This window comes from Oryza sativa, chromosome 2, assembly GCF_034140825.1.
Source record: "Oryza sativa Japonica Group chromosome 2, ASM3414082v1".
NCBI classification, from domain to species: domain Eukaryota; kingdom Viridiplantae; phylum Streptophyta; class Magnoliopsida; order Poales; family Poaceae; genus Oryza; species Oryza sativa.
Genome location: NC_089036.1, coordinates 1,454,063 through 1,468,507, shown reverse-complemented (window position 1 = coordinate 1,468,507; position 14,445 = coordinate 1,454,063). Strand labels below are relative to the sequence as shown.

Genomic DNA, 14,445 nt, shown 5'->3' with positions numbered 1-14,445 from the left:
ATGTTAATTTTTCGTTTTGACGCACAATACGAGGTAAACTACTCGAGGTTAAGATTATCAATGGAGCTGCAAGCAACTGGAATAGAGGTAAGAGACAGTTTGGTCTCGACAATTTGCCATGTCAGATTCTGATCGAATTGGCACAGAAAGATGCTTAGTAAATTCATCTAACACAAATGGTGATGTCCTACTAGAATCATGAGCTAAACAATTAGATGCTACTACACGTGATGATAACTCTCAAGGCGCATCATTAGGCTGAGCATCAGAATCCTGTTGCTTCTGGTGGGTGCCATTGGTGTCGTTCTGTTCATTCATATAAGGTATTGAATCACTGTTCCCCTCTAGTTTTTCCTGCAAATATTAAATCACCAATGAGGCAGACAACAATATCTGTGGCCAAAACAAGATTAAAACAATCTGAAAGAAACACATCACAACAAGAGCATATGCATAAATAGGTTCAGACGTTGCAACATGGACCAACATTCCAGCAATACTGCAGAGTTTCACTAGTTTAGATTCATAGCTGCAAAACATTTTTCATGGAGCCAACACAGAAAGATGATAAAGGGCAAGTAAACACGAAGAAATTAAATACTCAGGAAATGCATGAGCTCAGCCACCTTGAGTGAAGCATTGTGTGAAAGAAGTGCCTCGTACTCCTTTTTGATCCGTTCAAGCTCAGCCCTAAGAGAGGAGTTTTCTGCCCTTAAATTGTCAGCGCGTACAGAAAGCTCTTCACACTCAGCCTGGAACAAATATTTTGGTGCTTCAATAAGACTATCCATGATGTTCTGAAGAAAATAACGAGTCCAATGTCATGTTAACAATTTAACATCATACCTGCTTGCGCAGCCGGGATCTACGTGCTGATTCCCGATTAGACTGCTTCCTTTTCTGCTTCTTGAGCTCTCTTTCATCCTGAAAATGGCCAAGGTATAATTAAATTATACAAGTAGCGACATCTTTACATTGACATATACACAAGGGCAAAGAATAAAAATAAGCATCTTCAAAAGACAACAACCCTTTCCAAAATAAATATATAAATCATCCCTTCAAAATTAAAAGATGGCATCTTGCCACATGCTAATCCCCATTCCCAAAATAAGTGGATTTAACATTCATTATGGAAGTCGTTATGGCTAGAGTAGAGCAAATTTTTTTCTTGCCTTGTGGACTACCATTCTATTACCATATACAAGGATTTTAATTCAAAACTTATCAAAAAAATAATGCAAACGCTCGTTGTCAAAGGACTTGTACCCATTGCTCTCCTCGAACTGAACCAGACGATGCTTTGCCATGCATTGCAGGAACAGGCGAAGAACCAGCAGCACCCCAGTAGTCCATTCCTATGTTCAAGTTTGTTGTGGGAGCAACTCCCCCGATTACTACACCCGTTTGAGTTGGAGCCATCGACATGTTCTGATTTAATGCTGTATGTGATATGCCATTCTGAGAACTACCTACATAATCAAATGCATACTTAATCTCACACAAAGAAATATGCTCTATTGGTGTCTCACAAAACCATAAATAGGTCCTCAAGTACATACCATCTTCCTTTACATCATTTTCCTTTGAATGTGAATCCTGGAGCAACATAAAACAGGGTTGATAGGCTATCTTTCAAGGTTAATGATTTTTCTTCCTGCCTAAAGAATGCACCAAATAAGTGATTTGAATGAAATATATATAGAGATCAATCTCACATTTTGAGAGTTGGCATCACTTCCTTCACTTTCACTCTCACTTCCACTCTCACTGCATGTTCAAGCTACCTGAGATTAGGTTTTGTCAGAACTAAATGAACTCATATTTTTTTTTAAAAAAAAAAACCTGTGGGAGGTAATCCCGTTGGCAGATGGACCAGATGTTCTGCCAAGCTCATTTTTCCCTGAAATTATGATCAGAAGCATAAATGTGAATTACTTGCACAAAAAACCTTGATGTTGACATTGCAGAAGACTTACCGTTAATTTCTGAAGCACCTGGTGCAGTTCCCTGAAAGAAGCATCTCAGGATTGCATGAACATGATGATCACCAAAATATTTTTTTAAAAAAAATGGGTTACTTACAGCAGTTTCAACATTTCCATTTGCCAGCATAGGGTAGTGATTAAATGGATGCACACCCTACCAATTAGTTCATTGTTAATACAAGCATGTCAATAAATGGGTGCAAGTACAAAGAGAAGATTATTGATTATGACTGTCAGGTAGAAAATGCATACAGGAGTAGAGGGATGTGCATATACAGTTCCTGGAGGATACATCATATAAGGTGGTGGTGTCCCGTAAGGTGGCACCATGGGCTGAAATTAAAGGGACAATATTTTGAATTGAGGTACAAAAGAAAATAGTTATAAATAACACACAAATATGCTGTTAAGGAAAGCAGTTTGCAGTTGCCTAACTTCTATAGCCATTTTTTACCTCCGGCAGAATGCTTAATTTTTTGCATTGCACTCGACCACCTGATTTAACAATAGAACCATAATCTACATGTTGCATACTAGCTAATTCTTCTGATCTTTGAAAGATGAAACCATCTACATTTTGATGTTACCTATATCTATATGCTTGTGTCCAGTGAGTATTAAAGTAAAAACAGATAATAATATTTAGTAAAGGATTCAGTTACGTTGCTCCAATTTAACCTAGCACACTGTCCTAGTCCGGATAAGCCAGACCTAGATTCCAGATAGCACAAAGCTCCTACTGCCACTTTTCCCGTAATTTCAACAGATATCAGATAAAAGGAACCAATAAAGTTTTAAGATACAAAGGGTACCTGAGCTCCCCACATGTAGGGATGAGCCTGGGGACTTGCAGCAACAGGAGGTGGAAAGAACCCATGCGGTGGAATTGCCGAGTAGGCCTTCAAGGTTAAAAAACAAAATATAAAGCACTGTTATGTCGTTAAAATTAAATTGAAAATCCAGTAGAGGAAAGCTATAAGTTCATCTTAATAAGTAAAGATGCAATAACCTGAAAACCAGGCCATTCAGGGTAAACTGGAGCTGTAGTGCCAGATGTAGTGGCTGGAGACTGCTCCTGAGAATGTGCAAGCAAGAAACCATAAAAAGAGGTAAATAAAATAAAACGTCTGTGAAAAAGAAACAGGACATATGTGTTCTGTACTTCTACTGTGAAGGGATATTCGTTCTGTCCACATAGGCATATTATTATTATCTATGCAAAGAGAAGTATAGAATACAAGCCAGAATATCTTGCTACTCTAATATAGTCCAAATAATCTGCATAAAAACAGAATATGCACATTCTTTCCAATTCATGCTTTATCATAAATGTTCGACACATTTCTTAATTTGGCAGCAACACAGCATTCTTCTCGAGAAAAACTAACAGCATACATCATATGGGGAAAAGGGGCACTAGAAAATAATAATAAGAACCAATCTTATTGTCTTAGGCTAATACAGGTAAGACAAATTAAGCAGAAAAGGTTCATTTAGAAAGTAGATGAGTGATCAGTTACCGGTTCTGATGCCTTTGTTGCCTTGGACGGCGTGCCAGGATCATTAGTACCCATCTGATTCGTCAACAATGCTTCCCGGCAACCAAACTCGCACACTCATTCCATTGTAACCCGGATATTGATAAATTGTGATAGCAAAAAGGCCACCTGCTGGGTGAAATAAACAATCCTGGTATGAACAGCAAAGAAGGGGAAAAACATGATAGATTTTGCAATGACAAATCTCACTGTCTCGATCCCGTATTTCCTCAGCTGGACACTAATCTAAATTCCCACTAAATTTGAAAAAACACCAAATGCATTATGATGCACCAAACCAAATCTACAATTCACCGAATTCTATCTACCCCTCGTCAATATCGGATACATGTCAAACTAGCTTAAATTGGAGGAGAAATCAGAATCCACGCAAAGCACAATGCAAAAGCAATCGAGCACGACGAGGCCACACAATTCAACCCCTCACCATTCACCAACCTTAATCTAGCAACCCACACGAGGAGAGAAACCACGCGAACGCGGCCCTCGAGCAGAGCAAGCCCACACGGCCGCTCGCTCTTCCCCCGAGCCACAGGCAAACAAATGCAGCAGCGCCCTCGGCGCAGGCAGCGTCCGACGCCGGCGAGTCCGCCTCCGGCGAGCGGATTGCGGCGGCGAGCGGCGGCGAGGAGGAGGAGGTGGATTGGGAGGGAGAGGAATCGAGGAGAGGAGGAGGAAGAGATGGGAGGTCGGGTTCGCGTTCGTGGGCCGCGTCCACGGTGGGCCGCGTGGGTAGGGGTGGGTGACTGCCGGGTGGGGCCCACGAAGGGGGCGTGGGCCTGGTCCATGGTGGACGAGGAGCGGAGGAGGAGGGAGGAAAGCTATTGGGCGATGGGATGATGAGATGGATGGATAGGATGGCCCACCTCGGATCGACGCTGCAACAACCGTCGCCGCCATCTTGGATTCCTCCTGGCCATATCTTTTTTCTCAACTAATTATTATTTTATTCATTAATCCAATCATTTGAGATCACTATCTTCTCAATTGATTTTTCGTATTAGAAAAGAATTGATTAATTTATTATTAATCCAATCATTTGAGATCATATACTATCAAAGAATTGATTAATTTATTATTAATCCAATCATTTGAGATCATATACTATCTTCTCATTTAATTATTCTTATTAAAAAGGAAGTCAAGAAGTCAAGTGAAAGTTATGGCCTCCGTTCTCGGATAATTGGCATTAACACTATTCAAGTTTATACCACTTGTTTTTACTTGAAAATATAGTGTATTATCGAAGCCACGTAGCATCATAAATATAGCTATATAACTTCCATTCGTCGTACTATAATCATTTAACAGCAATTTATGCATATGATACATATAGTCCACAATTATAGTTTTCGAAGGAAGTAAATAAGATTTTGCCCTGCATGCATCATTTCGTACAAGATTAAGTCGCGGTTAAAATTTTTCAAACTAGTTTACTGTGCTAGTGTCCTGCATAGAATTGTTTGGGAAATATATGTCGAATAACTTGTTTTTTTTCTTATTTAAACAAGATGTATGTGTAAAAATTCCGGAGATTAATGGAAACAAAAGACACAATAAAATCAACACATCACTCCGTGTAATGCAAAATAGATTGATCAAGGATTCAGTGGCTCTATTTGCAAATACACATTCCCTTTCTGCTGTTCTAGCAGTAGCTTGTTTACTCCTGTAATTGTTCAGTTCAAGTTCAACAATGTACAACTACTGCTAGTGGTACAAGGGACCAAACCAGGCATCCCAAAACACTCAAATTTAAGAATGACGCATCAACCAAGAACTCCACAGATCCACACTCCTGGGAGGCTCCAAGGCAGACGCGCATATCAAATTCTTGCAATCCTTTGGCCAAGAGTGATTGGCAGTTCTTGAGGTGACAGCACACTACAACTCAAGCTTACATGACAGTCACACCCAACGCAGGCGCCCTTGGTACTCCAAGGAATGACAGATGTCACCATCAATGACGGATATTTGCTTTCTCATTGCTAGAGCAGCTGATTTTGTATTATATTTCACTTGATATCTTCCAGCTGGAGTTGAGTCGTTGTTGATCGAGATTTCTGGAACAACTTCATCCAAGAACTCATCTGCGACATCACCATCCTCATCAATCCTTAGCTTCCTTGTATACCACCTAAAGCCCTAGTCGAACAAAAATAAAACCAATGATCATTATGATAAGAGGGATGGAAGCAGCAAACCACAGCAAGTTGACAGCATTGAAGAGAATCCATGATTAATTCAAATACATAAGGGAACATATCAATGTGTTGAAAACACAAACATCCAAAAAAAACACTCAAAAGGTAAGACACCATTATCTGCATCTGCCAATCCATGAAAAAGGAATGTCATTCCAAATTGAAATTGTTCTACTACAGAAAAAAAAAGGTTGTTGTGATGGCCATGTGCTTTAAGAGTAGCCGTCAAGTACCATAATTGTCAGCTGACACTCGCATGAAATATCTTAGGAGGATACAATATAAAATGTGCAACGTCCACAACAACAAAAAGAAAATTGTGACAAAATAAAAAGGAGGAATGGGCACCAAATAATATCAGTATAACACCGTGCTCTGAATGTATGAATATCAACATTACTAGCTAGATGTTCCCCATAGTGTCTGTCTATTATGCACCAACAAATTTATAAAAGGTAAAGTTGGTGATAATATTCATTGACAGTCGGCAGCTTGGCGCGATCATACATCATTATCTAAAGCTTCCAAAGAATAGTAAATTTGGTAATCAATAATGCCCAAATGGTATTTTCCAATTTATTACATTTAATATAACAACCTTGTATACACTGCAGCACAAGTATCGACTTGGGCAGTTCGCAGATTTGATAAATTAAATATGACCTTTAAACCAACAATTAAAATGATTCCCAGTTGAAAAATATTCATTGTTTTGCATGCCCATATGATGCATGCCATAACTTGTATCTGCAGAAATTTTCAACAATATAAATAGCAGCCAGACTTGTGAGGTCCACTATGCATGAAAACTTCCTATAATGCAAATAGGTTTGTGAACTTTTGTCGATTATATGTAACAATGGTTCCCAGAGTGCTCCACTAGCAATATACAGTGCTAGGTCTTAATAACATTCATGGTTTAAATGACTTGCAGAATTAGCATTGCTCTCGTATTTTTAGAGGAGATCACAAAGACTTTATCATGCTAACAACGCACCAACCAAATCCAAACAAGTATCAGATGACAAAATGCACAAATGGACAATCAGATGTAACAAGATTAGCTCGAAGAAAAATACGTACACCATTGTGAAGAAACCATGATTGTAAAATAGTGAAAGATTTGCTATATCAATAAAAAGAGTTTGTAAGCCAAAGATATAACCTATGCACTCCAATTTTCTGAACAATTAATGCAGTGGCAGAAACCCAAGTCAAAACCTTCTATCATCTGTAACAACAAAGGTGATCCACTTATGTCTAAAATTAGGTGAGCTCCTCTACTCATCAAATCCATCCAAGGAAATCTGTGCCTAGCCTTTCTTCCATCCCACAAACTATAAATGTTAGTAGGTAAGAATTCACCAAAGTAAGCTAAGCTACCACTCTCTACTTAACTATTGCATCTTCCTTGACATAACAAGACATCCTAATAAAACGCACCGTTGCATTAACCAATCGCATATGCATTGCCTACTAAGATAATCATAGAACAAGAAGCAGCGTATTTTGGCGCTGGACTAATCTTATGTTCACGGAGGTTAAAAGAGGAAGGTAGAACTACCTCCACAAGAGGTGGAACCGCAGAGACAATACTATCTCACAGAACAAAGTCGAAGAACTCACGACTGCACTCAAATCAACATTAACATAACCAATCCTATAATAAAGCTAACATCGAATGGGGCATAGCCGCATAGCCGAGACTAGATTCAATTGCGGCAGCACAATTTAATTGAATTGAATTGCATTGCATGACTTTCTTAGAGCCTAAAAATAGCTACTGCTTCGAGCTCTTCTACTGTTCTTCTACATCACAATTCTGGGAACCACTACAGCAAGGTCGCCCATTTTCAGCAAGCAATACTAGCATCAACATCCAACGAGGCGCTCTTCCGATAACCAAACCTCCCTCCCAGATCGTACTAACACAGGCGCGCAAACAGGCGAGACCACCACAACCGCACAATCCGATTACCTGAACGCCGCCGTCGCCCTGGGGACAGGGCACGAGCACCGGCCCGGGCCCGGGCCGCTCGACGGGGACGGGGACCTGGACGCTGAACCCGCGCCTCTGCACGTTCCCGGCAGCCGCCGCGGCGGCCGCGGCGGCGACGACCTTATCCTGCGGGACTTCGGCGGCGGCGGCGGAGTCCCCCGCGGCGCCGTCGTGGTGGTGGTGGTGGGGGTGGTGGTCGGCGTCGTCCCTGGAGATTCCAAACATGCCGGCGATCCGGCGGAAGAAACCCATCGCCGGCGGCGGCGAGATTTCTCCGATGAGGAGGAGAGCGAGAGGAGGAGGCGGAGGCGAAGCGGTTGATCCGACGGCGGAGGGGTAGAATTGTCAATAGGGCGATGAGGCTATCCGTGGGCTCGTTTTGCTTCTACTTTTGGGGTTTTACTGCAGCACAAGGGCGTAAAGCTTATTAGTACTATTATTATTTTTAGTTTAATTTTAGCTCTCTCTTTTTTGACCTCATAACTTTAGCTCATTTGATTTATCTGCTTGTACAATATATTCTTTTTCCATACATCATAGGCAGAAACTCATATAAATGCGTACACACTAATTATTGTTATAAACATACATGTACACCTTACCTTACAAGTAATAAGAGACTAAAGCGACATGTCTTATGTCTGTTAACGGGTATTTTGTCTTCAAACGAAAGAAATAATTAGTTGTAAATGTAAGAAACCATGCTTATTTAAGTACTTCCTTCATTTTAGAAAGTTAGAAAATAAGTTGTTTTGATTTATCATAAGTTATTTTTTTCAAAAAAAAGTATAAGTAAATTTGTAGTAAAATATAGCAACATTTTCAACACAAAATAGATATATAATAATATATCAATGGCATATTTAATGAAATTAATTTATTACTATAAATATTGATACATTCTTTTGTATGTTTGGTCAAAGTTAAAAAAAAATTGATATAGGATAAACCAAAGCACTTAGAGAAAATGCATTATTGTTTTGTCTTGTGGTGCTTTACTTTGCCTTTTGAGATGGATAAATAGAGTACTAATACTATTTTTTTGCGGTAGGTGAGATGAGAGGGAGAGATTATATGGTCCATGGATGAGCAAATAATCAAATCACGAAAGGTGATGGCAATTATTATCGAGTAAGCATGCATATAATGAGGTAGATTATTGCATCTTTCTGAGTGGTTGATTGAGGATTTGATGTGGCAACCGGTTAGTCTGGCGTTGCTGCCTTCACCATGTGGACCATGTGCAAACCATTAATTTAATCACGACGCAATAACTGCATTAAAAATAAAAATAAGAGAAAAGAAAGAGAAAAACACACACAGCAGCTACAGCTAAGAGGAAAGACAAGTTAACCTAGTTGATTAATTGCTTGACGACTGATTATTGGTAGTGGAGAGCACGTTGTAGTTTTAGAGCAGGTAATTAAAATAGCAAGTTAGAAACATATGTAGAGGATAGATATGAAGAGAAAAAAAGAAATGTTGGCTGTTATATAGGGTACTCCCTCTGTCCCACAATATAATAATTTAGGATATAATGTGACATATTTATCCGTGAATTATAATACATGTCTCTCATTTAATATTAGGGTGTTATATTACGAGAGGAAGGGAATAAATGTTATCTCTTCACATGCTCTTGAAAACTCTAGAAGATCAGACAATTCTTTTTTTTTTTACCGGTCTGATCGTACGGTTTTTGCTTTTTGGTAATAAGTTGGTATACGTTTTTTATTTCTGACGTGGATCAATAGAGTAGAGTTTTAAGGTTCATCATTCACTGATAGAGATGTGGAAGAAAGAGAGGATAAGAAAAATAGAGATGATATCTTAGCTCATGTACTGTATACGAGCTAACTCTAATATAAACTTATAGCTAATACGAACACGTAGGATCTTAATTAACCTCTTATATTATATAGTACTCCAATACACCGATATTACCTTAATCCTTGCATCATGAGTCATTACTAACTGCAAGTAGAGGGCTTACGTAGCTAACAAAGCTGACATGACAGTATAGATAAAAAAAACAAAAATCAACAAAGAAAAAGAACAAGAAGAAAAAAGTCATAGGGAGCAGTAAACTCTGAATCTCTATACTTGGGCCATATTGGGCTGGGCCAGGCTAACAATTAAGGCCCACTAATCCGCCTCTCGACTCTCTCACTACTATCTAGGGCCTGTTTGGCACAGCTCCAGGTGGAGCTGGAGCTCAGCCAAACAGTTTCAGCACCACCAAAACTGGGAGTGGAGTTGGGTGGAGCTCTCTCACAAAATGTACTAGAGTTGTGGAGCTAGGTTTAGACAGCTCCACAACTCCACTCCAGACTCAACTCCTGGAGTTATATTTAGAAGTTGAAACTGTACCAAACAGGCCCCTATTCTCAGTCCTCACGGTGGTGGTGAGTATTTTCAGAGGGTATATGTTGCTGCTCTTTGAAGCACATCTGCACATATATTTGAACATTGCATGAGTTCTTTTAATCCTTTTATGTGTAGAAGAAACATCCATGAACCATGAGATAAAAAATTAAAAGCTGTGTTAACAAGGCAGCTGGTTCTGTTGGAATCACACTGCTTGCCGAGCTTTTTAGATTTTTGTTTCGCACCAGCAGGGCACAACGCAGGGAGGCCGTACATCTTTAGAAATTAGGTCTCCATCTGCCGGTCCGAATAATAATATGGAGTATTTACCAATAGGCTCTTGTAAAATAAAAGGTTAAAATGGCATACACACCAAAATTTATTCTTATATTCCTCCAATGCATTATGCCACAGCTTTCACCAAGCAAACTGGTGAGTTGTTTACACATCTATTCCATGCATATAATGCAATCATACACGCTGCATGATGCTTCTTATTATTAGTAGTAGGAGTAGTAATTATTATTAATTAACAGTACTAATATAATTACTCGATAATTAAGCTGTGGAATATTAGCTAGTAATTAATAGTTAGTTTAATTGGTGATGGGGATGATCCTGGCGTGAGGCTTCCTGTCGTTGTCCTTGGGGATGGTGATGGTGAGGACGCCGTTGTCGAGCGCGGCGTGGACGCCGTCGGTGTTGGCGTTGGGCGGCAGGCGGACGGTGCGAACGAACCGCTCGGAGCTCCGCTCGACGCGGTGCCACCGCTCGCCCTTCTCCTCCGCGGCGCGCGCCCGCTGCCCGCTGATCCTGAGCACCTTCTCCTCCTCCACCTCCACCCGCACCTCCTCCCTCCGCACCCCGGGCATGTCCGCCATGAACACGTGCGCCGCCGCCGTCTCCTTCCAGTCCATGCTCGCCGTCGACGGCACGCCCGCCGCCGCCGCCGCCGCCGACGGCGCCGCCGCGAACGCCGTCAGCGAGATCGCGTCCATGAACGGCTCCATGATGTCCACGCTCACCGGCTCGATCTCGCCGCCGCCGCCACCGCCGGTGCGCCCGCCGCCGCCTCCGCCCTTCTGCTGCGCGTTCTGCTTCCGCCCCAGCATGCTAGTGATCATCGACATGGTAGCAAATTAAGCTACTACTGTTTTTTGCTTAATTAATCAGTGTGTCACTTATGCACTTCTTGTTGTTGGGCGAGCTAGCCAGCTTAGCTTGTCTATTTATAGAAGCCACTCTACACGGGCACGCATGTTAAGGGCATTTTAAGCTTTTTGATGAGAAATGACCAAAATGTCATGTAATGATACTGGCTAATTAACTTAATGACCGTGCATTTGTTACAATTTTGATCACAATTAGTACCGACTGTCCGAAGTTTAAAAAAAGTGCACAATTTGATAGGGAATAAGAATCTTCTAGGAGCCTATAGACTGTAAATTCAGTTGTGATTGCTGATGAGAGATTCTCAGTGAGTCAGTGTGTGTATATATGTACACTGGTCAGTGGTAATGCTAATCATCCATGGCTTTTCTGTAATTAGTCGATTCGTTATTCGGTGGCCGATGGGTACAAGCACTAAAAGATGAGAATTTTTCGTGGAAATGACACATATCACTTCTTTTCAAGCTCCCGAATAAAGTGCATATATCAGATATGAAATATGGAATCATTCGCTAGCTCAGGGACTATTGCCATGCACTGCTGCCTGACAAGGAAATGTGGAGAAACAAGTAAATATTTTATCTTCCCAAAAAAAATTCCAGGAATTGTGGTCTGCAACAGCAACAGATTCAACCATTTCCATATGTGGGTCATACAACAGTAAAATTAAAGGTGAATTCCTCCTAGGAAAAAGAAATCTCCCAGTTTGGAGAAAGGAGATATCTCTAAAGTAGTGCCATTTCTGAAATGGAAATCTGACAATTAAAAAAAGAGAAGTGAAGAGGAAGTAGTGAGAATCTGAGATAATGTTTCAATCCTACATAGTTCCTTTTGCGCATTTCAAGGACGAATGGAGTAAACATATCCATTATGGAATACCACATACTGTCTTATGATCATTGGTTAGAAAATCTATTTGCTAAACTGGTTGAGCAACAAAAAACTTGTTCAGCCCTTTATTATTGCAGGATCCATCACCCATGAGTCATGAGACTTCTGTTCTACGCGAAACTAAGTCAATTGAACTTTGAATTCCAGGACAGTACAGATCATCACACCATGAGCTGTGCAATGTCCTTGCGGAACACACCCTGCATGAAATCATTCCTCTTAGCGGTGGCCGATGGGAATGATGAGTAGGAAATCCGCCTACACTGGCTGCTAGCACTAATTCTGGTGGGCTGCATCATTGTCGGTAGAACAGGGAAGGACTTGGGTCGAATGTTCAGAGGTGAAAACAACACCTTTCCACCATCGCACGGTAAAGTTTTGGATGTAGGCTTCTGAGCTCCTGTGCTCTTGCTTGTACTCGAAAGATGCCTGAATTGCTCTGAGCTGCCATTTGGTGGGCCTGGAGGATGGGGACGAATCTGTGCTGAGGGCTTCATGCGGTCAAGCCAGCGAAGGATCATGTTACCAAGGTTCCGACCAACTTCTAGGTCTCTCTGCTGAATGTTCTTGTGCACTGAAACCGCAACATTGAAAACATCCCGTGTTCGCCTGCAGAGAAGAATTGTTTGGTCACGTAAAATCAATTGAAATGACTATGTAATATTGTGTACTATAGTAATTAATTAGCTAGAACTATTCAGGGATCAACAAAAGAACTGAAGATGAAACTCCATTTAAGGAACTGCTTATCTGAATCATTTCAATCCTTAGTTTTTACAAAGGCAATTGGACAGATTTAGTAGACTGGACAGGATTATTGTTAGATCCACATATGGACAAGGTTGAAACCATCAGCGTGTGAGGTATGGCATAAAACCAAAAAATTAGCCAGAAAAATTACATGGATGGGGAGTCAGGATTGTGTACGCAATATGCAGATCCATCATCACAGTTACTTTGCTCAAGTCCAGCTGAACAACAATGGACAAGCCGGAAAGCATAAAGTACAATGTGTACATTTTAAAAATGTCAGCATATCAAAAATTCAATTTCATGCTAGAAACACTGGATCATCAAGCTATGGAACTTCCAGGTTATATAATACACCAAAAAACTACAATACTATACTCCTTTTCGAGAGACATAACAAGAACTTTTATTTGGACAATACGCCTACATGGTTCAGTAACATTAGGCAAAAGCGGAGGCATAGTTAGTAATATAAGGTAACGTATTAGTATTACAGGTATCTGTATCTCAAATGAGTACAAACCAAAGTGCGGATGGAAGGCATAAATGGAGTGTGAGATTCAGGTATAATCTCTTTTATTGCAAAGTAAAGGAAAATGAATATATGAGGATTGAGGGATATTTCCATGTTGAGCAATCTATCACAAAAATAGGAGCATTTGACAAGATTTCATTACGGGACTTGTGTATAACACCGGGTATAGTGCAAGTAAGTTTCATGGTTGACACGGTCACATCGGAATGAACATGACAAATCGAATTGCAGCTGTGAGGATGTAGCAGCAAAGCTGTGGTTTGGACAACCCAAACGAAATGCTGGCAATGTCCCAACCTAGCGCCCCGTATTGTGCCAGCGACATTTCTGAGCTAACTGAAGCTGGTCAACATCACAATACGACAGGTTTATCACAGATTTCAGGGAAGGCGCGCCCGCAATTTCTACCCAGTGGCATGGTACTGTAGTACACGCGATTCGCCCCAGTGATTTTCCCCCAACAAAGATGAAATCAAGGACGAATCCGTATCGATTTGGGCGTCCCCGCGCCGCGAATCCGTACCGATTGCTCGGATCAGAGCGCGCGCGGGGCGTGGGGAGGGGAAGGAGAGGAGAGGGACCTGTAGACGAAGTGGCGGATCCTGGGGTGGTTGGGGCCGATGAGGCGGCGCTGGATGCGGAGCGCGAGGCGGTAGGTCCGCCTGAGCCCCAGGAAGTAGGCCGTGATCGCCGTCAGCTCCCACAGCACCATGTCGAGCCTCGACCACGCCCCGCGCAGCGCAGGGCAGGGAGAGGAGGAGCGGATCCGCCGCGGCGGCGGAGGCGGTGGCGGTGGCGGCGAGGGTTTTACGGCGGCGGAGGCGGAGGCGGAGGAGGAGGTGGTGTTTGGGTTTGGGTAAACGAGGCAGCGGCTGCTCGTGGCATCTGCGCCTGCGTGTCGTGAAGTTTTCTAGTATCTCCCGGAAGATGCCTTTTTCGTGCCGTGTCTTGGAGGAGGGGTTCAGCATCAGCTCTGCCTTGC

At 41.7% G+C, this 14,445-nt stretch overlaps 4 protein-coding genes across 5 annotated transcripts; all 4 read right to left on the bottom strand.

Moving 5' to 3' along the window:
- Positions 1–31: 31 nt before the first annotated feature.
- Positions 32–4,192, bottom strand: LOC4328173 (transcription factor HBP-1a). 2 transcript variants are annotated; one of them, XM_015770838.3, is made up of 14 exons: positions 3,986–4,192; positions 3,509–3,658; positions 2,998–3,063; positions 2,801–2,887; positions 2,241–2,321; positions 2,086–2,142; positions 1,980–2,010; positions 1,846–1,903; positions 1,719–1,770; positions 1,563–1,599; positions 1,270–1,472; positions 847–924; positions 627–752; positions 32–354 (listed from the first exon to the last, which is right to left on the bottom strand). In XM_015770838.3, exons 2-14 carry the CDS (start codon positions 3,560–3,562, stop codon positions 241–243), a joined length of 1,044 nt encoding a protein of 347 aa, XP_015626324.1. In that variant the 5' UTR covers positions 3,563–3,658; positions 3,986–4,192; the 3' UTR covers positions 32–240. The 2 variants fall into 2 exon arrangements, with proteins under 2 accessions (XP_015626324.1, XP_015626323.1); XM_015770837.3 differs by having other exon boundaries at positions 3,509–3,655.
- Positions 4,193–5,104: 912 nt separating this feature from the next.
- On the bottom strand, positions 5,105–8,146 carry LOC4328172 (uncharacterized). The gene is made up of 2 exons (NM_001409260.1): positions 7,730–8,146; positions 5,105–5,692 (listed from the first exon to the last, which is right to left on the bottom strand). The coding sequence occupies exons 1-2, from the start codon at positions 8,000–8,002 to the stop codon at positions 5,456–5,458; spliced, it is 510 nt and encodes a 169-aa protein (NP_001396189.1). The 5' UTR covers positions 8,003–8,146; the 3' UTR covers positions 5,105–5,455.
- A 2,319-nt stretch (positions 8,147–10,465) lies between these two features.
- Positions 10,466–11,362, bottom strand: LOC4328171 (18.9 kDa heat shock protein). The gene has a single exon (NM_001409259.1). The coding sequence runs from the start codon at positions 11,245–11,247 to the stop codon at positions 10,714–10,716; it is 534 nt and encodes a 177-aa protein (NP_001396188.1). The 5' UTR covers positions 11,248–11,362; the 3' UTR covers positions 10,466–10,713.
- Positions 11,363–11,843: 481 nt separating this feature from the next.
- Positions 11,844–14,356, bottom strand: LOC4328170 (uncharacterized). Its single transcript, NM_001409258.1, has 2 exons — positions 14,045–14,356; positions 11,844–12,787 (listed from the first exon to the last, which is right to left on the bottom strand). The coding sequence occupies exons 1-2, from the start codon at positions 14,173–14,175 to the stop codon at positions 12,340–12,342; spliced, it is 579 nt and encodes a 192-aa protein (NP_001396187.1). The 5' UTR covers positions 14,176–14,356; the 3' UTR covers positions 11,844–12,339.
- Between the last annotated feature and the right edge of the window lie 89 nt (positions 14,357–14,445).